This window comes from Neolamprologus multifasciatus, chromosome 22, assembly GCF_963576455.1.
Source record: "Neolamprologus multifasciatus chromosome 22, fNeoMul1.2, whole genome shotgun sequence".
Classification (NCBI taxonomy): domain Eukaryota; kingdom Metazoa; phylum Chordata; class Actinopteri; order Cichliformes; family Cichlidae; genus Neolamprologus; species Neolamprologus multifasciatus.
The window spans coordinates 8,819,181-8,840,314 of NC_140459.1; the positions used below are offsets into that span (position 1 = coordinate 8,819,181).

Genomic DNA, 21,134 nt, shown 5'->3' on the forward strand with positions numbered 1-21,134 from the left:
TTCATTTGAATGAAACTAGAATTTAAAAAAAACAAATTATTGATTTTTATTATATCAATAAAACTCTTGGCCTCAGAACAAAGCAGGGAGGGGAGCATTTGGCATATCAGTCGCCTGTTCAAACAGGTGAACTATGTAGCAACACCTGACTGTGTCCTATTAGATTCTATGGTGAGGCAGTAAATATTGTAAGAAACTGAGTAAATAGAAAGACACAGAAAAAAGGCAGGTTTCTGAAAACACGTTTATTCATTTTAATAAAAAACCCCGACAATATTCTGTAGATCTGTAGCAAGGTTGGGTTCATTTTACCTTCACCGTGTAAGAAGATTTAATGAGAAAAATAAAGTTTTCAATTTTGGTAAAATTGTAAACTGATCACAACCCCGCTGTGTCAGAGTGTCTGTAGAGTATAATGAAATTAATTAGAATTAAGTTTTTAAAACCAATGAATGTTAGAGTAACTGGTTTATATTTTCAAACCTTAAATGTCCCTAATATAAAAAAACAAACAAAGCTAACCCAAATTAACCTTTAGGCTCTGGAAAATTATTCTTATTCATGCATATGTACATTATAAAAAGCAGTATAAAAATTTCTGGCATTCAATAACTTGAAATTAAATTGAAAGTACATAAACTGAACTAAAAACTATACCAGATAACTCAACAACTGATACCTAAGAAGCTATAGAAAATGTAGTGTAGTGGCCCCAGGGCTTCACATGATTGGACAGCTCTCCATTCTGCCTCCAGTCTAGGAAGAAATTTTGACAAAATTAGAATTATCACACATGCATATTAATAGACAAAAAAGAGGTAATCTTTGCAAGAAAGGGAAGTCATATATCACCCGTATGAGCTGTGGTACTCACCTTGTGAGGTGTGCTCGTGCTGAACACGTAGGAGTGGGGCAGTAAACCCTCGGAGATGCCTCCGCTGCGGAAGGAGCGGGAAGCAGAGGACACGGAGCAGTTGCTGGACTTATCTGAAGGAAGTCCGCATGAGCCGCACACGACCGTCCGGCTCCGCAGGTTGTACTCGCCGTCCCCACAGGTGCTGTGAGCCACCTGCTGAGGCACAGACACAGCTTTTAATTAGTGTGTGTTAAAAAAAAACCTGCAGCGGTGATAAAGGTCAAGTATGTGTCGTGGTGTCTGTGCTTATTTGATTTTCATTCCTTCTCACTGATATTTTCCTAATGTTTTGGTCTCTGTTTTGTCTTTCTTGTTTCCATTTCCTGTCTTATTTTGGTATGTGCTTTTCTTTGTGTCTCTTGAGATTGACTTTCTGTCTTTGTCTCTTCCTCCCCACCTCTGACCCTCCTTTGTGACTGCCTGCCCCACCCTTATTTGTTTAACGAGCATCTACTCAGTCCTGTGTGTGTAAATAGTCTGTATCTATGGGAGGGCTGGTTTTGTAACAGCTTTTGTTATTAAACCCGCCTTTGTCTCCTGTATTTTTGTAGCCCTGATACAATGAACAAGAGCCTAAAAAAGATAAGTAAACTGTTTTTAAAAAAAAAAAAAAAAACAGTTAACATTGAGTTGCGTAAACAGTTTGCAACTATTCTTTTGACACTACTGATAATCATTTTTCTAGTAAGAATGTAAAATATCCATTGGGAGCTGCAACTGTGTGAGATTTTGCTGTATTTCTTCATTTTCACACACACTGTGTCCTTGCTTCACCTAACTAAAAACACATATATCCTTTTAAATATCTTTATTTTACTTACCAACCATCACCTTATCATGTAACACGTAATGCTCAGTTTCAATGTTACCGCCCCACACAGTGATACGGATCCATTTGAAATGTTAATATCTGAATTAATGTGATTCTTATTTTCAATGCAAAACCAGTGGATGCTGCTAATTGGATTCTGGTCCTGCACATGATCTCATTATGCACATGCTAGGAAAACTATAATTTCTCTCACCATGTCATCATCTTCTTCTTCAAACTGAGTGCGGGTGACCTTCCTCATTGCCATTTCCTGAAAGAAAAGTGTTGTAGTTCTTATTTATTCATTCAGTTTCAGTATATTTTAAATATACTGGCCGTGAGTTTTGATGTCTTGACACTTTAGGTCTGAATGAAATGTCTATCAAGCCCAATAAGCTGATTTAATTCAAAATACCTCTCCATTAGTGCTGATCAAAGTAGTCTGGAAGAGGTCTCCGGTGCCCCAGGAGGGCTGATTCTTCCACACCAGGTCAGATGGAGGATTATGAGTTCCACCAGAATTAGAGGCCCAGATCTGACCACATGGACAGTACAGAGTAAATCATCTGTGCTAACCAGGTGTTGATTGGTGATTCTGACTGCTGAATAAAGACGCTACTAACCGTCACCCTCTGACCAGCCTTCAAGGTGAATTTAGCTGGGAACTTGAAGGCGCTGGGAGTGCCAGATCCCACCTGCCGCTTCACCTGCCAGTTCCCCAGATTCTGATCCTACAAGAGCAAGAGGGTAGTTGGGTAAAAACGTCAGAGTTCAAAGTCACTACCTTACAAATAGTAATGTAGTCAGTCCACCTCCAACTTCTCCATCTCACCTCATCAGCTTTGTTGCTGAGTCTGACATATTTCCCATCCAGATCCACCTCATCCACAGTGACACGTCCACTGGCCGAGGCCTGCTGGGTGATGCGAGTGCGGGAAACGGCTCCACCGGCGAAGCTGGAGGCCTCGCTGTCTGTGTCGTTAGGGCGACGTCTCTTAGCAGGGGAGTTCTGAGCGCTGTGGTGGATAGATCGAGAGAGAGCTCCAGAAGTAGAGGATCGACTTCCCGCCGCCCTGGTAGGAGGAGGGCTGGGCGAAAGACGCAGTCTGCAGAGAGAAACATGTTGATGACGATGATGAGATGAATGAAAAAGTTTATGAACCACACAGAGGAAACGATGACCGTCGTTACACATACCTTTGCTCTTCTCCCTCCAGCAGCTTCCTGTAGGCGCATATCTCCATGTCCAGGGCCAGCTTAACATCGAGGAGTTCCTGATACTCATCGAGCTGCTGCTGCATCTGGTGCCTCATCTCTGCCATCTCTCGATCCTTCTCACCCAGAAGGCGACGCGTGCTGTCCCGCTCCCGCGACAGAGCATCCTCGAGGTCCCTGATCTTTGCCTCGCGAGCTGCCAGCTGGATCAAACCAAAGAGTCACAAAGTTACTGCCTGATAGGATCAAACAAGCAAGTCTGGAGCAATCAAGGAGTGAGACAGTTAATAACTGAGCTCAAAAAACAAAGAAAATCTAGAGAAACCATGAAAAAACTGAACCTTTAAACAAATAAATGGAGTTTACAGCCAGCATCAATTTGAAGAGCCTAATTCATGTGAATCTATAAAAACAACTTCTGTTTTAAATAAAATTGATTTTTGTGGGGTCTGTTTTTACTTTAAAACATGGATGCCAAACTGATTTTGCATAGTGAGTCACATACACCCCACTTTGATCTTAGGTGATATTAATTTGGCCGGACCAGTGAAACCACATGATAAATACGCAAAACTACAGAATCATTTATGTTACTTCTTTCCACAGACTGTTCTGTAACGATAAAATATAAAGTTTTTGTTGTTCTTTTTACTATGGACTCAATATTTGAAAAACAAACTTTCTTGTCATTTAGTTGCTTAATTACTTTGATTTAGCATGAAAGTGGGCAATCTTTATTACCAGGAACATCTGTAAAACCTATGAAACTGCACTTAAAAATTCAAAATCTATGCACTTCTTTGCATTTTCTATAGCTTTGGCGGGCCGATTGTGTCTTATGTTTTGTACCCCTGCTCTAAAATATGAAAAATATCACAAAGAGCCCCCTTTTCTTTAAGCGATGTATGCTTGCAGATAAGTGTGTGCTGATTATTTGTAAGAACCTGTTTCTGTAGCTGGCTGAGCTGAGTCGACGTGGACTCCAGGCGTACTCGGATCTGCTGGAGCTCCTCGTGTGCTGCTCCAACCAGGTGGCTGCTCCTGTCTGCTGACAGACGAGCACTCTCCAGCTGATGGAGGGAGATAAAACATGGACTGTAACCAAATTCTACTAGACATTTGTGAAACTGCGAAACCTCAACAACTCAGAACTACACAACCATGTCACGATGTTTTAACTGGATATTTCTGCTGCGCAATTATTCAGTGCAGCTTTCTTTCCCCACTGAGGACCAAAACAGAAGACATAAATGCTGCAAAGTAAACCTTTAGTAACAGTAACTTGATGGTCTACCTTGGAGTTGTAGGTCTTCTCGATCTCATCCTTGTACATTTTAATCTGCAGCTCATGCTGGTTGCGCATATCTGCCAGCGCCTCGGCCAGTTTGCATTCAAACTCCTGCTGGTGGCCATTATCCAGTTCAACCATGCGGGACTCATGACGCCTCTTTATCTCCCGCAGCTCCTATTGAAAATTTACCAGCAATGATTATCAGTAAAGTCCAGCATGGGTACTTTTTAAAATGATTAACTAATGATAAGAACATATGCAAAAAGCGCTCAGACCTCAGATTGGAGGTTCTTCTGAAATTCCAGCTCCTCTTTCAGAGTCTGGATGCGATTCTCTCCATCCACCCTCCTCAGCATCTCATCCTGCAGCTGCTTCTTGGCATCGGCCAAGCTGGTATCCAACTAAAAAAGAAGCACAAAATGGGCCGAGTATGAGTACAAAGTAATGCTGCGGATTGGAAAATAAGCAGTCAGTAGAGTATGCGGGCAGGAAAACACGCAGAGAGGCTGTCCTTCAACCACTGCTGAAATCTGAATTAGCTGACATTTACTAACAAAACTTGGAAGAAAGAGGGGAGGATTATGAAGGACAAACAGAGAGGTTCTGAGCTTGTAGACTGACTCCAGAAAGATTGAGCCCAGATGTGTTTCTAGTGAGTTTTAAATTGAGCGTGGGTTTGACTTTACCTTGGCAACCTGCGCCTTCAGGTCCCTGTTTTCCACCTCGAGGTTACGCTTTTCTCCCAGAGCCGTAGTCAAGGAAGCATCCTTCGAATTAAGCAGAGCCTCCAGGTCTTTGAGCCTCTGCAAGGCTCCCCCCAGTTCTGACTCTTTTTTAGTGTTCCTATGAAAACAAAAATGGAGGACAAAGTTCCACTTTAAGTTCTCAAAGTGCAGCCTTTGTTCATTTTTAGTGCAAGCATGAATGAAAGAACGCATTACTTTACATTTTCTATGACAGCTTTGAGTGAGATCAAGGGAGGATTTCTCATTCATGTTTATCTAGTCTATTAGTCACCATAGCAACAATACTTAAACAAAACCTTAAACTACTATAGAAATGCCACTGAGACTTTCAATGTGTACATTTTCTCTTGTTTTACTCAAATGACACTCAATTCATTCAAGCTTTGAGAATCCATAGTTTAAGCATCTTACTGCATTTGTTTTAGTGACCTAAGACCTAAAACTGAATTACTATAGTTTCCTTTACACACTCTAATCAAACAAATATGAGCTATTTTTGAATGAGGATGTCTACAAGAAGCAGAAGCAGGGGAAAGACCTCGGTGCATATGAGTCATAGACCACAGTGATTTTCATCGAGTCCCGTGGATCTGGTAGCCACAAGCCACAGCCGTTGGTGTTTAGCTGAGATATTGCCATGGCAACGGTATGGCTTTGCCAAACACACTGTGGCCGTCGTCTTATTATTTACGGAAAAATAATCCAGGCAAGAGTGGAGCTCTTTAAACACTGCCACGTATTGTGTATAATGATGACTTTGGTGAAGGAGGAGAAGCTGGGGAAAGAGTTAGTCATCAGCCTCTGGATGTGGAAGCATGGGAAAGAGCTGGAGTCCCGCTCCAGCTCTTTCCCAGTGAGCAATGAGGAGAATATGCTACAGCTATAGGGAGTGGTCCCAGCGGCAGGGTAACACAACTCTCAGTGCATCACCAAGTTAAAACATCAGTTATTAAAAGATTATGAGTAACTGCCGCTTAATATGTATCAACACTGAAGTCCAAACTCTTTCCCACTTGTATTAAGGGACAAATAGATGCCTTCAATTGAAAGGGTTTGTTTGAAAAGGGGGATTTTAGATGCCTCGCAGCAGCGAGACATCTCATGATCACCAGACACTCTGCAGCAGAGTTCTTTCTGCGAATAGTTTGGCAATCCTGACTTCAAAGCTGTACCGTGTAACTTTAGCTGAACAGCAGACACTGTGGGACAGGTTATAATTATGGGATAATAGTAACTGCTTATGTAAATATAACACAAACAGAAATGAGTTGTGAAGTCAGCAGAGTGACAAGAAACTCCTAAGACTTGCTGAAATTAGATACTGGAAGCTAAAGGTCATACCACATTAAATCATGCTGTGACAGCCCCTGAGTGTAAGGAATGAGTAAGGGTGAATTCTGCAGCTCATGATTTCATCTTGTTGTTACTATTTTGTCTTTTAAAGTTACTTACTCCCACTATAGCTATAAAAAAATGACAAAAAAAACCACCCACATCGATCAAACACACAGCGGTGAGTTTAAGGAATTTAGGGACCCGAGATGAGAGGGCACAAACCCAAAGTAATCAATCTTTTTCCTCAGCAGCTCCTGCAGACACGTGCAAACACAGTAAACATTATACCTGGCTTTCAGCTCCTTGTGGTCCTCTCGCAGCTTGCCCAGCTCCAGCTGCAGCCGTGCTCGCTCTTTGGCCACCGAGTCCAGCGTCTGGCGGGCATCTGCCAGCTCCGTCTCATAGGCGGCCTTCAGACCCGTCAGCTCCCGGCTGACCTCTGTCTCCGACTCGGTGATGCGCAGACGCAGCCCGGCGTTCTCAACCTCCAGAGAGCGGACCTTGTCGATGTAGACGGCCAGTCGATCGTTGAGGTTGCAGAGGTCCTCCTTTTCCTGGAGACGGGTGATCCGGTTGGGAGAAAGTGGTGTGTTTGCACCTCGTGGAGTGTTTTTGGGTGTCGCCATTGCAACTTTCTTATTTTGCTGTCAGAACAGATATGATTATATTCATTTGAGTCTAAAGAGTCAATTTGAGCAGGTTTTATTCAAGTGCAAATGCACACCCTTCAGTTTGAGCCGACAGTCGACGTGGAACATGTGTCACAAATAAGATGAAAGAAATATGCCCAAGAAATATTCATTGAAACACACAAAAATGAGGCAACATTTTGGCTCAAAGTTCAAAGTTAAAAAGAAAAACAAAGCTTAATTCACTGGAACATATTGATTACTTCCAAAGACATCCGCCTCTTTTTAATCCCCTAACATTAAGCACACAAACGACAAAGCACAATTAATCAAAAGACATGGGTGGGGTTAACAACTCCACCCAAAAATTAAAGTGATGTCCTTGCCCAAAAGATACTAACTTATAAAATTCGATTTACCTTTTTAAAGTTTGTTAGAGGATGAGAAATCTCTGGAGATCTTTGCAGAGTAGTTTGACGATTTCCTTACGTGATCCCAGTGTTCGTCTTGGTTCTCTCTTCAGTCTGCAAACTGAGCTGTCTGCAAACCCATCAGAGTGCCCATGTAGGAAAGAATGAGATGGGAGGAGAGGTTGGCCTCAAGTTTGGCACTTGTTAGGTGGCTGTTCCTCCCTCCCTCTGTCTCTCTCTCTCTGCCTCACTGTAATGGGTGTACAGTCTGAATAAATGAGTCACTCTCTGCACAAAGCCATGTGATGCCTATGAGGGATAATTTTAAGCAGATCTGTTGGCTGAGACTTGGAATTGTAGTCGTTTTGTAAAAGCTCTGTAAAAGCAAAAGTTTTAACCCCAGAAGAACCCCACAGAGCTGGAGTTTTCACATCCTGTAAGGATGCATTTACGCAACATCTTTTTTTAAGCTCTTACACAAATTTCCTACTTAGCCTTTGGTTTAAATACCTAAATTGCCAGAAATGTATTTCTTTGGACAGCCTGAACTAAGAGATTCTGAGTCATAAAACAAAAACAGTACCAAAAGTTTGCTCTGGTTTTCTTTTGTAGACCTTTAATTATTCTGATTTTAGCCCACTAAACATCATACATATAATATGTATGATAAGATACAAGATACAGTGTTACAGATACAGATGATACAGTGTCTTTCAGTGGCAGGATGAGAGGACTACGCAGTGGTGCAGATGTTAGCACTCACCTCCTGGTCGGCTGGAGTGTTTCTCTGTGGAGTTTACAGGTTCTCCCTGTGTGCTCCAGTCTCCTCCCACACTCGGAACCACAGACATGCTCCTCTATAGGCGCTTCCATCTCACCTCTCTCCTATCAGCCAGGTCAGTCTGCCTTGCCTGAGACCAAAATTTGACTAGGAAAATGAATGGCTGGACAGCTGGAGTGACTACAAAGACACTGAGGCTGAAGCATTTTACTAAATCTCATAAACTGATGAACAAGCTGATGGAGATTATATGCTAACTGGTCATTTTATTAGGGACACTTGTTTGACTGCTTGTTAATGCAAATTTCTTATCAGCCAATCGCATGATGAAAACTCATTTAAGCGACGTGAAATAACTTACTGAAGTTCAAACTGAGCATCAGAATGGGCAACAAATGTTTCTCTTTTTCTTTGGACGCCCTTATGGTGCAAACCTGGTCTGAGTATTCTAGAAACTACTGATCTATTTGGATTTTACCACACAACCATCTCTGGGGTTTTTAGAAAACCGAAAATATCCCGTGAGCTGTATTTTTCTCTGGGAGAAAATGTCTTCAGATTGCTGGTGATGGTGTAATTGCGTGGTGGTTATTTTCTGGGCACGCTTTGGCCCTCTTGGCACCAATTAAGCATTTTTAAATTCACATTTTAAATGCACATTTTAAATGCACAATCTTACCATGTTCAGCCTTTTATAACCAGTGTGTACCAATCTTAGGATGACTGCCTCCAGCAGCATAACATAACATAACCTCCACAGTCACCACTAGATGTACTAGATGTACTTAATAAAGTGGCCGATGAGTGCGTATGTAGGTTTTTTTTCTTTCATATGCACTTTTATCCCATATATAACCTGTAACACAAGCTAGAAGTGGTCATTTTAATAGTGGATTTTAAAGGGTTAAAGCTATGCTTGCAAAAATTCATTTTTCCCTTTGGGCTGGCTCTCTGACAGTTTATTGGCACCAAATCCAACCTTTTGAAGGCAAACCATTTCTCACTCACCATCGATAACTCCAGTTTTCCCTTCTCCTCAGGTTAAGAGCCTTGGTGTCATCGTAGACAGTTCACTTTCCTATAAATCTCACATCAATAATCTCACCCGTTCTGCCTACTTCCATCTACGTAACATTAACAGATTGCTTCCTTCTCTTTCCACCCAGTCTACGTCCATAGTCTTGTTACCTCCTGTATTGACTACTGCAAGTCTCTTTTGCATGGTCTCCCCCAAAAATCCCTCCATAAGCTTCAACTGGTTCAGAACTCTGCTGCTCGCATTATCACCAGAACCCCCTCCTACCAGCACATCACCCCTGTTCTTCAAGAACTTCACTGGCTCCCTGTAAAATTCTGGATAATTTTCAAACTTCTTCTGCTCACCATCAAGGCCATTCATAACCTCGCTCCTCCTTACCTTTCTGATCTGTTAACCACCACCTGTTCTGCACGTTCAATTCGTTCTTCTTCTTCTATCCAGCTTGCTGTACCTTCCTTCCGCCTCACCACTATGGGAAGCAGAGCTTTCAGCTGCTCTGCTTCCAGGCTGTGGAACTCTCTGCCCCCAGAAATAAGAAACATTGGTTCTCTCCCACAGTTTAAATCCCAACTCAAAACTTATCTGTTCAAATCTGCATATTCACTGTGAATCCACTGTTTGTTAATTTTATTTTGTGCTTTTATTTTATTGTTCTTATTCTGCCATTGTTTTACTAAGTGTTTTATCCTATTGTAAAGTGTCCTTGGGTGACTTGAAAAGCGCTCATAAATAAAATTTATTATTATTATTATTATTATTAAACACTACGAATTATGACTTAACTTGGACTTTTGGACACACTGTTAAAGCCTTTATGCGAGTAAATTAAACGGCAATGAATATTGTTTCAATCAAAGGATTTATGGATATCTGGGGTAAAATTACCAAGTATTTAAAAAACAAACAAACAGCGGCCTAATGTGTAAAACATGTTCTTAAATAAATGTGATGTGCTTTGTGAGGCCTTACAAGCTTCAGTATGTTCGTGCTTTATTTTATAGACAGCTTCTGAGATTCTGTGTATGATAAAGGTGCATTTATTTGTGAATTAAATAGACTAAAAGAAAATCTGCTGATCTCAGTCGCGCAGATCAGCTGTGGAAGACGTCGTGCCTCCTGCCGCTGACACTCAGCATCGCCTCCTACTGTCAGAAATTGATGGGAAGGTTGGCAGTAAAGAAACAAGAACCTGTTTTATTTGTCTTTTTCACTCATTTAGCAGCTCAGCGATGTACAAACTGGGTCTGAATTTCAAGTGAAATGGTCACCATAGCTGCCCGATGCGTTAAAACCATGCGAGCTTCGGCTGTGCCTCGTTATGTAGACAGTTTTTGTCATGTGGTTTGTGAGAAAACCCGTATTGGATCTCTGTGGTCACCTGGGCAAAAGAGACCCGAAAAAAAAAATCCCATTGAGGAACTGATTGATTGGGAGAGAAAAACGAGCACAAAAAATGACTCTCAGCGACAATATTTACCGCGCTATTAAATCCAAAGTCAAATAATTCACGAGTAAATCGTTTTTAATAGAGAATTAATCAAACAAATCCCTTGAAAATCAGTCTCTAACCAAACTGTTTGCACACCAGGAGTCACGTGAATACAAGCTTCCCAAATCTTACAAAGACAAAGCGACATTTAGAGCAAAAAAAGACGCATTTTCTTCCGTGAAAAAACGAACAAACTAATCCACTCCGTGTCTTCTGGAGCGCATGTCGCAGCCGCTTTGCGCGGACAAACAGCAGCTGTGCGCAAACAGAGGACACGGAGGACATAAAGAAATCAATTTAACCGCAAACCAGCCTCAATCCGTGCATTCCGATCAGAATTTATAACACAATAACGATCATAATCCAGGGCTCAGCCTCCCTCCACCGCCTCGGCACCGCTGCGGAAACACCCGGACTCTTTTTTTTCTTTTTTTTTCTACTTTTCCGCACAGACGCAGACAGCTCCGTCCTGCTCCTCAGCGGCCTCCATTTTAGCTCCTTGCCCGGTCGGCGCCTCACGTGTCCTGGACTGTCTTCCTCACATGACCCGTGTGTTTGTCCCCGTGATCAGCGCTTCCATCTCCGTAATTCGGTGTCGTTGAATATCGGCGTTTTACACCCGCAAAAGCTTCATGGATATGCTGGAGCAAAGTCTGGACAGCTCGGCGAGGTGAGAAGCTGCTGCCCGCTTCCTGCTCAGACATGGCTCCACCACGGCCTATAAACCCCTCTGTTTTCCCCCTGCTCCCTGCAGCGCAGTGCAGTTAATAACCTGCCTTCTCAGTATACTTTTAATATTTGTTTCGTGTTGTCCCGCACTGTCTGCGCACTTTGCTCGGAGGATTTCTGCACACATTAGCTGTGCGCCCTTTTCCAAATCTGTGCGCTTGTTTTATCCAATGCACAATAAAAACAAGTGCACAGCTGCAGTTTGCGACTGTTTTTAGGCTAACAAGTAAACGCACTTCACTGCTACTGTAACTGATGCAGCATCTCTAAGGTTTAAAACTCTTAAATCCAACCACATTAGGGCGTTGTTTGGAGTATTATGTATATTTGTGAAGTTTGCCTTTCCATGCGCAACTGGTCAGAGCAGTTAGACTAGACTTCTAGGTCTTAGATAATTCTCATTTCCCCCTTTTAAGTGCAGATAAACTGATTTTAAGTCTTGGACGCCAGTAATGTTTCATTTTATTTATATCTTAATGATTATTCCCTTATATAACCACCCGGGGGCGCCGTATTTCCTCCGTTGGTTCAGGAGAGATGGGGTTTTTATTCAGAAAGCGTTAATGATCTTATTTCAGAGAAATACTTGAAATTGACTCAGCTCTGCTCTGTTTTTGTTTTTAGTCACGACAAACAGGAAACAGAGGAGGTGGTGCAGCTACAGGAAGGTAGGAGCATCTGTTCTTGTAATCCAGACGACTGAAACACATCAGATTCTTTTTGTGGCACAAAACACACTTAAAAGTGAGACTTTATAGAGTTTTTCCAGGTTCAAAATGCCTTTTTTGGACTCTCCACACAAGGAAGATTGAGTTGGATATAGTTAATTCAACAAAACTGTGGATATTGTTTTGTTATTTCTTGGCATTTAATGATTAAAAATGAATTTTATGGTAGTGAGGACACGAGTACTGTGAGTACACGAAGCTCCACTTGGAAAATAACAAGTCAATTGTTCGGACGAGGCCAAAACCTGTTTGGACAGTGGCAGATTTTTTGCGTATGCAGAAAAACAAAACCGGCTTGCTGTTAAGCCAAAAGGCGTGCGCCTGCGTTACACGGCCCTGCGCTTGTTTAGGGTTCGAGGTCTGATACGTGGTGGTGTGTGTGTTGCAGGGGAAGCTGTGGGGACGGACGAGCAGACTGCAGTGACCATCACCGGTGTCCCTCAGACTGCATTTGCTGACCACAATGTGCAGTACCAATTTCGTACAGACAACAGCGGCGGACAGGTGAGCTGCAGGCAGCATTTCCTCTGTTGCTGATTTGCCATTCAGATATTTCCTAGTTGGAATGCAACAATAGAGCTTCAGATACTGGTAACCACGGTAACTGATAGCAGCAGTTGCGCCCTGGTTAAATGATCAGGATCTGTTGATCAGGAGCTGAAAAACTTTCAAAGGATGTCAGCTCATTTTTATATAAGGAAGAATTATTTGTTTACCTCAACCAAAGGAGAAAACTGTAAAAAACTCTTTGGCGTCAGCTATCAGACAAATTGTTATTTTAAACATGAAAAATCTGTAAATCAGCCCAGAATTTCACAGTGGGAGCATAACAGTCTTATACAAGGAAGATGGACACAACAGCAAGACACAGAGCCATATTTCTAAAGGTAGCAGTCCATCAGCAGCATGAGCATCTGTCTACTGTTGGTGAAAAATTGACTCCTGTTCTGAGCTGTGACAACAGATTTTAGTATCCTGGGATCAGGCGTCATAGTTTTACACAAAGGATGTGAGGATATCTTTACAACAAAGCCAGACAGACCTTAGTAATAAATATGTGGAGAGTGGGCAGTTGTGATAAAGTTGCTCTGTCAGTGATTTTTTTCTTCAGTTGACATATTTATTGTGGATCTTATTTTCTTTCTATCCCAGTTATGTTTCTTTAAAAGCGAGGCTGTAGCCACAGATTCAACTTTGGCAGTCACGCCGCCTGAGGTCATTGAACGTGGGCGTCACTGTTGGTCTGTGGGGTGAAAGTGTAACTGATTTGATTGATAAGCACATGCAAAATTAGCAACGACTGTTGTTTTCACTCCAGACAGTCACTGACACCTTTGAACAAAATCTATTTTTTAAAATTTTTCACCCAAATATTTGAAAGTAAACTTGAGAAGTTTCAGAACCAAAGAAACTCACGAAATATGGTAACAAAGAGTTTCTGATCAGAGAGTTTATGAGAGGCTGTGAACAGTGATGGTGGCTGTCCCAGCAGCGCTGTGATTGGATCACTGCTGTCATCTTCAGAATACATATTGTGATATGATAAGATGAAACGTCTGCGTGACGGCTACACGATGAATGTGCGTCACCAGGCTTGTGTGAAGTTGACTCGTACCAAAAACAAAATTCAAACCCCCCCATATTGGTCACTGACTTCATGCCCTCCTCTGTCTGCAGGTGACCTATCGCGTGGTTCAGGTGACAGATGACCAACTAGAAGCGGCAGCTGACGGGACGGGAGCCGTCAGCGTCGTCTCCACCGCAGCATTTGCTGGAGCCCCTCAGGCAGTAGCGCAGGTCAGTTAACCCTGCAAGAGGATCAGGATGCACAAAAGGCTCTAGAAATAAAAACAGACTGCAGTCAAGACGCAGCAGCCCTCAGTCTGTACAGGAAGCCACAGATACACCCGCTTCCTTATCTGACTAATCTATCAGCTTGTGGCTGACAGGAAGGCTGAGGGGCATGCAAATAGGGGATTGGATCCCCGTGACGTCAACCTCTTCTACGTGAAATTTCACACGGGCTGTAATTATTTAGAGGAGTGTATATGGTTCGGTCTGGAAACGTTGGGGTAGTGACCCTATTTTAAGATTTATTTTTGGCTTTTACCATGAACAACTGTGACATTTTAAAAACAATCTGTGAAAAAGTGCATGACAAGGACGTGACCGGATGACACAGAGTCAGTCTGTATATCAAACATGAGTTAAGGAGTTAAGGAGCTCTTATTCTGAAAACTGTATTTCAGCATTTTGGTTTTCCAGTGGCAAAAGTAATCGAATTTGTATTTGAGATGATTCCAGCTGTATAAACGTTCTCTCTCCGACTTTACAGGCCGTCATCCAAAATCCTTTCAGCAACGGGGGAAGTCCCGGCGGGGAGACGGTGGGAGGAGAGACACGTTTCGCTTATTTCCCTGCAGCCACAGTCAGCGATGGAACAGCCACGGCCGTGTCGGTGCAGGCCACCGCCGACCCAACAATTACACAAGCGGGCGGTGAGAAGCGCTTCTTTAACTGTCAAATAAAACAGGCTCGTGTTGTCGATCTAACGCCTCGTGGTGTGTTTTTGTTTCGTCAAATCCAGGTCAGTTTTACGTGATGATGAGCCCACCTGAGGTGCTGCAGACGGCGACCCAACGTACCATAGCGCCACGCACACACACCTACACTGCGTGAGTACGACTTAAAGCTTCACCGCACATTGATGCTACTTCCCAAAAAATCTCAGAATGACCAAATCACCATAAATCCCTCTGCACATCTGTTTGGCCGACATCTCACCTTTTTCCTCCCAATCCGCACTGGACTGGGTGGACTCTGCCTCTTGCTTTCCTTCTTGGCGTGATCCGTCTTGTCATTGTGTGTAAAACAATAAATATATACTAAAAAAAAAGAAGAAAAACCATCATTTAAATCATTTAAAACATCCAACATACTATGTCCTACTTACCTGCCATCCCCAGAGACCTTGGTGAAAGCGAGATGTTGCAGCATGGCAGTTCAGACTGGTGAGAAGAACTTTCACTTACGCCCCCCCCACCCTGCCCCCATCATGTGTCGTAGAATCAGACGTTTGGTGGCTGCTTAAGATACGAGGATTAAACTGGAGTTTGGTCTGCCTGTGGCTTTGGTTAATAACTGCAGGTTTAGTTCAGGCATCAGTGTTTCCCACAGATTTAGATTTCAGACCCAGTTTTCCACCTCTTTGCAGTTTCAGTTTGTGATGGTGAGGTTGGACTACATTGAGCCACGGAAGGAGATCTTCATCTGAATTAGGGCTGGGCGATATGGCCTAAAATTTATATTGCGATATAATTTGAAGCACGTGCGGTAACGATATATATCACGATATATTCTTTTCTTCTGTATAATGTATTTTCCACACTATAAGGCACACTTAGAATCCTTTAATTTTCTCAAAAATCGAGAATGTGCCTTATGTATGAATTCTGGTTGTGCTTACTGACCTCGAACCAATTTTGGCGTGCAGAAATCTGTTAAAAAAATGTTTTAGTACATCTTTGGTAAGCTGCACTGCTTGATGGATTGTCAGAGCATTACGGCTGCCGTAGCTTCGCGGAGTAATCTGGGTCCAAAACTCTGTCCAGTTCTGGTCCCAAAGTCAAACGAACACTGAGAGTTAAAAACGGTCTAAATTCTTTAATCTTTAATAAAATTATCAGCGTTGCTGCTTTATCGAGTGTAACAAGTAAGTTTTACACCCATGCATCCATGAAAACAGAATTTATTAAATTTAACGGAGTTAGAAGTTAACAGGAAGTTAGCTCGCTAGTTTACACCCAAACATTTCATACCATGTTCTGACAGAGAGATTTTTGAAACTAATTAAAACGTACAGCTCTGCTACCACTTCCAACATAAATGAAGACGGCAAACAAACAGCAGTGGCGTTTGTAGGGTTGCTGAAGTTGGACTACTTGGTATATAATGTTGTTCTACGTGATTGCTAGCGACACAGCTATGTTAGCATAGCATTAGCACAGTAAAGCTGGAGGATGAACGCCAACTTTTTTTCCACTTGATAAAAGTTAACGTGAGGTATTCTGGTGGTTAGAGACAAATGCAATCGCATAGCAGTTTTTGACTTTCCCCATATTTCAAAAGTGCTTCATCTCTTTGCTATGACTGTCGCCCGCCATAATTTGCAGATGATAATGATTTTAGCCGCTGCGATGCTTTCGACCAAAACAGGTGCAGCTTGATGACATCATCAACATGCGCTATCGCGATATAGTCAAAATCTCTATCGTTGGCCAAATTTATATCGTTTCTATCGTATATCGTTTATGTCGCCCACCCCTAATCTGAATGACTCTAATGAGCAGCACACGCCTGCGAGCCACCTACTAGCCACTGCTAACGCAGGACTAGTGGTGTAGCAGTGATGAGACTTTCAAAATAAAAGTGAGGAGGATAAGATTAACTGCAAAAAATGCTAAAATGAAAGGCTAAATATAATAAGGGCCCATTACTATACTTGGGCAGCCCTCCCAGGTAATAAGTGTGTGGGAACCACTGAGCTTTGGTGTTTAGTTTGTCACTGATTCTCCTTCAGAGAGGGCAACAGCAAACCGTACTCATGTTTTGTTTTGTTTTTTTTTGTTTTTTTTGGGGGGGGGGGGGGGGGGGGGGTTAGAGCCTGAATCCTTCAAAGGGTTGAGCTCAAAGAGCGTGCCCTTCAGAGGACTTAAAGGACCTGGGTCTGTTCTTCGGAGGTGAAAGTCTAAGTTAACACAGACTCTAGCAGTTGGTATATTTGTGGGGTTCTTTACAGCTCATTAAACCAAACTAAAGATAATTTTCTACTAAAACCAGATGTGTTTTGGTTAACATGCTTTCCTTTATATCAATACTTTTTGTTGTTAACAGACTTTTAGGTCACAGTTTTGGCACATCAGCATTAAGTGTGATGTCTTAGCATTTTTTTTAATGTTAATTTACAATTGTTGTGTTTTTTCTTTGTGCCTTTACAGGAAAGTAGATGGTCCACGGGCGCCCAGGGATGAGAGGCGAAGAGCACAGCACAATGAAGGTGCGTGATCGCCAAGGTTACGGATATTTCAGGGCCGTCACATCTATCACTCCTTTTTAACTTCAAGTTCCTAAGGAAAGACCACATTTAATTTGAATAGTGAAGGATGCCATATCAGCACTGATTCATTCTAAGCTTAAATGAAAGTTTGAAAGCGATTTTATTTTAATTGCTCTTTAATCGCAGACATGAATGGCAGTAACATGTAAAAGTGCACATTTCCAGCAGCCTTTTTTTTTCCAGCTCGTGTATATCTCCACAGGTTAGCCACAACATTAAATAAATCTTATGTGGGCTCTTGTGTAGAGCCTCTGTGTTCTGGGAATTCACCCTTTGGGTTCTTCTGGTGTCTCTCGTGTGGTTTCTGAGCAGTTTTTGTTGCATGGGATGGTGTAATGTCATGCTGTGGGAGTCTGCTGCTGTTCACACACAGAAACTACCAAACACAAAGGTCACTGAGAGTCGGAAGCAGGCGAAGCTTCTTCTTCTATTTCTTTTCTTTTTTTTATTGCCGGTTGGCAAACAAATTGGTGCATTACCGCCACCAACTGGTATGGAGTCTGGACCAGAATGTCACTTAAGGATTAGAGCAGGCACAGCTGGCGAAGGAGCTGCGCTTTTGTAAGGATCCCTGGCGAGTGATTGGCCTAATTTGCTCAGATCAGCCAATAGACACATACCAATTAACTTTGAATGGGCCAATAGGCGGAGGCTTTATACCTGGGAAAAGAAGAGCAACAGAAGAAGAACAGAAACAGTTTCACTTATCGTGCATGTAACAAGAAGGGTGGCACATATCGAAGTAAGATCTGCGTGGCAGGAGCTGAGGTTTCCCAGCAGATGTTCAGTGTCGTTGACGTCACCAGTCGGTGGTTTTAATGTTGGGGCTGATCGGTGTGTGAAACCACAGCTTGCGAGAGCTAAAACTGAGCATCCTTTTTATTTTCTTTACAGTGGAGAGAAGAAGAAGAGACAAGATTAATAACTGGATCGTCACGCTGTCAAAAATCATTCCTGACTGCAGCATCGACAGCAGAACCGGAGCGGTGAGCGTTGTATAAAAAACCCTCTGAAGTTCACTGAAAACTCGTGTATATTTTGCATGACCTTGTAAGTGCTGACAGATGGTTACAGAAGCACCTGCTAGTTAGATTAGATCCATTTAGTCTGAAAGCAGCCGTTTCATGTCACTGATCTTTTTAAATTTGCTTCTGTCAGGCCTTCATTCACTTCCTGTTCATCCTGTCCGTTGACTTCATTCATGCCTTCATAACTGATGCGGAGTCAGATTGAAGCACCAGGCTTTACTACAGCCAGGGGCGTGTGACAGTGTTTACTTTATTTATTTTATTTTCAGCTCAGCAGGTAACAAAGTGTTTATATGGACGCAACGACAAAGTGTGTCAGCCGCTGGAGAAAAGTCAGCTCACAGTGGGAATGAAAGACTAGAAAGAAAAATATTATAATATTTGTTTGTTCCTCAGAGTAAAGGAGGCATCCTGTCCAAAGCGTGCGACTACATCCGCGAGTTGCGTCAGAATAACCAGCGGCTGCAGGACAGTTACAAAGAGGTGGAGCGAGTCGAGATGGACAACGAGCTGCTTAGACAACAGGTTAACTTCCCAACATCGTGCACACATCTCATATAGGAAAAAAATGAAAGAGCCCCAGAGTTGCTTTTATATTAATGGGGTAGCTTTGCATGATTCAATCCAAAATCATGCAAAGCCTTACTTATTTATTATTGGGCCATGGTGGAAGGCTCGGTTCACCCTCAGTCTGAAATGAGCTGTTTTAGCTCCTCCCACTTTAAGGCTCCTTTACCTTAAAGCTAACAGTATTTTGATTCGCTTCCCTTTGCAAACAGAAGGTGGAGGGGGCCTTGGGTTCTCACAGACAAAGCGGTGCAGTGCCAAGAGTAGAGAAAAACGTTGAACTCGAGTGTCTCGATCAGTCTGAACATTGTGAGCGCATTGTAACATGACAGAAAATAAACGCTGCAGAGGACTGCACCAATAATCTGAATTCAGTTCTGCTCAATATGAGTTTATGTGTTATTTTTGACTAATAGTGGAGGTAGAGTACTGAGGTTCCACTTTCTTTGCCCTTAACACCAAAGCGGGGGCAACAGAAAATCGGTGGTTCAATCCTGGCTCCTCCGGCCTGCATGTTGGGCAAGATACAAAACACAGATTTGTTTCCAGGTCATGCATTCGATTGTGACCATTAGGTTAAAATTGGGCACAGAAAATAACACTTACATGAATGTGAGAGAGAAAAGCACCGCCGCTCTCCTGTTTGCACCTAAAACACCATAAACGTGGCATGAATCAAGAGAGTTAGGGGCATTTTTAATTAAAAAAAGTCTTTGAAGCATCAAGGATGAATGAAATGAAATACTCTGTCTTACGTTTTCAGATTGAGGAATTAAAGAATGACAACGCACTGCTTCGAGCACAGCTGCAGCAGCACGGTATAGAAGTCAACGGAGATGCAACACCTCAGTGACTGTGGACCGGACAGTGCAGGATCACAAACACAGAGTCGCGTCCTCCCACACAGCTGAACGACACCAGGAGAGGAGCAAAAAAAAAGAAAAAAGAAGAAGAAGTAACAGGAGACAATTTCTGTCTGAAATTGGACCAGAGAAACACGCAAAAGGCTCACGAAGAACACCGAAGGACTGCAAAGTGAACACGTCTCCTTCTCCTGCAGCTCCATGAAAAGCTTGAACGCTCTGAAATCCGTTAACTGAGTAGCTAACTGAACCTCTCACTTCTGCTTCAAGGAAATCGACCTCTGCACTCCACCGCCACGCTGCCGCCAAACTCTTCTTTTTACTTTAAATTATGAACCTGCCACACAAAGTTTATTTTTAGCGTCTTTACGTTTTTCTCATCACACAAACTTTTTCCTTTGGGTTTGTTTTTTTTATTTTTTGGACATGCTTTGTTTGAAGCTACTAAATGGTCCCATTCTGTTTTAATTTATTAGTCTTTAAACAATGTGTACACAGAAGTTTAAAAAAAAAAAAAGAGAAGCTGAAATCATCTCCAGAAATGAACAAATACTGAGCAAATCGGTTGTTTTGATCGTGCTCAGCACTGTTACTAAGAATACTTTTACTGTCAGTGGGTTTTTTGTTTATTTTAATTTCTTCCTCTCGACACTGGTACTCCACACACCAGACGGAGCTCACACACATCGTCCATCGTCAGTGAATTCAAAACTATAATTTCCGTAGAGTCAAAGTGGGAGTGGCTTTGACATCATGGGCATGGAGGTTTTTCTTTTTAGTGTAAGGCCTTAATAGATGCCTACTGGAGAATATAGGTGTTAACATAGCTCAGGTAATTGGGATTATGCACTGGCAAGCGGTTCCCACGTTCAATGACGTCCTTATATAAAGAATTTAGAGCTCATACGTGTCCCCCGTTAGGTGCAATGTACAGATAAAGTAACACAGGTGATTTTCAAGGCGAATCGTCTCTGTCGGGCATTAAACCATGGTTCGGTTGTGTATCTGCTTAATAGGTCACTGGAATACAGGTGTGAGGTCCTGGTTGGAGACCGGCCTCGGTTTTGGCCCACCGGTCCTGCTGCGTTTTGGTGACTTTTTATTTTCCCTATATTACTATTTACACCTTGGGAACCATTGCTGCTGATTCATGACCATAAAACAGCCATGGTCAGGGAGGGGATACGAGTTATGATGATGATGATTATACCTAACTAGATTTTTTTTTTTTTTTGTCTACACTGAAAGTCACCACAGCATGGAAATATAACCACTGGCATGACTAATTCTGATACTACAATAAACGAGTGTTTATACCCGAGTGGTGTTTATTATCGAGGTTACGAGGGAAAGGGTCTTGGGGCTGGAATGAAACTTCTGGTACAATATTTTGGTTGTTTTTTTTTTTGTTAAATTTTAACTGCAATATAATACATCACAA

The 21,134-nt window shown here is 42.4% G+C and overlaps 2 protein-coding genes across 5 annotated transcripts; one reads left to right on the top strand and one right to left on the bottom strand.

The window, feature by feature from the left end:
• Nucleotides 1-87: 87 nt before the first annotated feature.
• On the bottom strand, nucleotides 88-10,044 carry LOC146492881 (lamin-A-like). 3 transcript variants are annotated; one of them, XM_085148108.1, is made up of 14 exons: nucleotides 8,117-10,044; nucleotides 7,363-7,483; nucleotides 6,603-6,958; nucleotides 4,920-5,076; nucleotides 4,509-4,634; nucleotides 4,237-4,407; nucleotides 3,887-4,012; nucleotides 2,925-3,145; nucleotides 2,560-2,833; nucleotides 2,351-2,458; nucleotides 2,143-2,262; nucleotides 1,942-1,998; nucleotides 875-1,072; nucleotides 88-756 (listed from the first exon to the last, which is right to left on the bottom strand). In XM_085148108.1, the coding sequence occupies exons 3-14, from the start codon at nucleotides 6,938-6,940 to the stop codon at nucleotides 721-723; spliced, it is 1,932 nt and encodes a 643-aa protein (XP_085004234.1). In that variant the 5' UTR covers nucleotides 6,941-6,958; nucleotides 7,363-7,483; nucleotides 8,117-10,044; the 3' UTR covers nucleotides 88-720. The 3 variants fall into 3 exon arrangements, with proteins under 3 accessions (XP_085004234.1, XP_085004235.1, XP_085004233.1); XM_085148109.1 differs by having other exon boundaries at nucleotides 875-1,069; nucleotides 7,363-10,044; XM_085148107.1 differs by having other exon boundaries at nucleotides 7,363-10,044.
• Nucleotides 10,045-10,921: 877 nt separating this feature from the next.
• On the top strand, nucleotides 10,922-21,009 carry usf2 (upstream transcription factor 2, c-fos interacting). 2 transcript variants are annotated; one of them, XM_085148111.1, is made up of 11 exons: nucleotides 10,922-11,332; nucleotides 12,016-12,059; nucleotides 12,508-12,623; nucleotides 13,797-13,916; nucleotides 14,455-14,617; nucleotides 14,707-14,794; nucleotides 15,086-15,130; nucleotides 17,117-17,175; nucleotides 18,130-18,221; nucleotides 18,660-18,788; nucleotides 19,594-21,009. In XM_085148111.1, the coding sequence occupies exons 1-11, from the start codon at nucleotides 11,295-11,297 to the stop codon at nucleotides 19,681-19,683; spliced, it is 984 nt and encodes a 327-aa protein (XP_085004237.1). In that variant the 5' UTR covers nucleotides 10,922-11,294; the 3' UTR covers nucleotides 19,684-21,009. The 2 variants fall into 2 exon arrangements, with proteins under 2 accessions (XP_085004237.1, XP_085004238.1); XM_085148112.1 differs by lacking the exon at nucleotides 15,086-15,130 and having other exon boundaries at nucleotides 10,924-11,332.
• The last annotated feature ends 125 nt before the right edge of the window (nucleotides 21,010-21,134 follow it).

Coding starts and splice junctions, on each gene's coding strand:
- LOC146492881 (XM_085148108.1), bottom strand. CDS start 6,940: ATGGCGACACCCAAAAACACTCCACGAGGTGCAAACACACCACTTTCT. Junction 5,077..6,602: donor CACAAGGAGCTGAAAGCCAG/GTATAATGTTTA, acceptor TTGTTTTCATAG/GAACACTAAAAAAGAGTCAG. Junction 3,146..3,886: donor TCAGCCAGCTACAGAAACAG/GTTCTTACAAAT, acceptor GGTTTGATCCAG/CTGGCAGCTCGCGAGGCAAA.
- usf2 (XM_085148111.1), top strand. CDS start 11,295: ATGGATATGCTGGAGCAAAGTCTGGACAGCTCGGCGAG. Junction 17,176..18,129: donor AAGAGCACAGCACAATGAAG/GTGCGTGATCGC, acceptor TTTTCTTTACAG/TGGAGAGAAGAAGAAGAGAC. Junction 18,222..18,659: donor TCGACAGCAGAACCGGAGCG/GTGAGCGTTGTA, acceptor TTTGTTCCTCAG/AGTAAAGGAGGCATCCTGTC.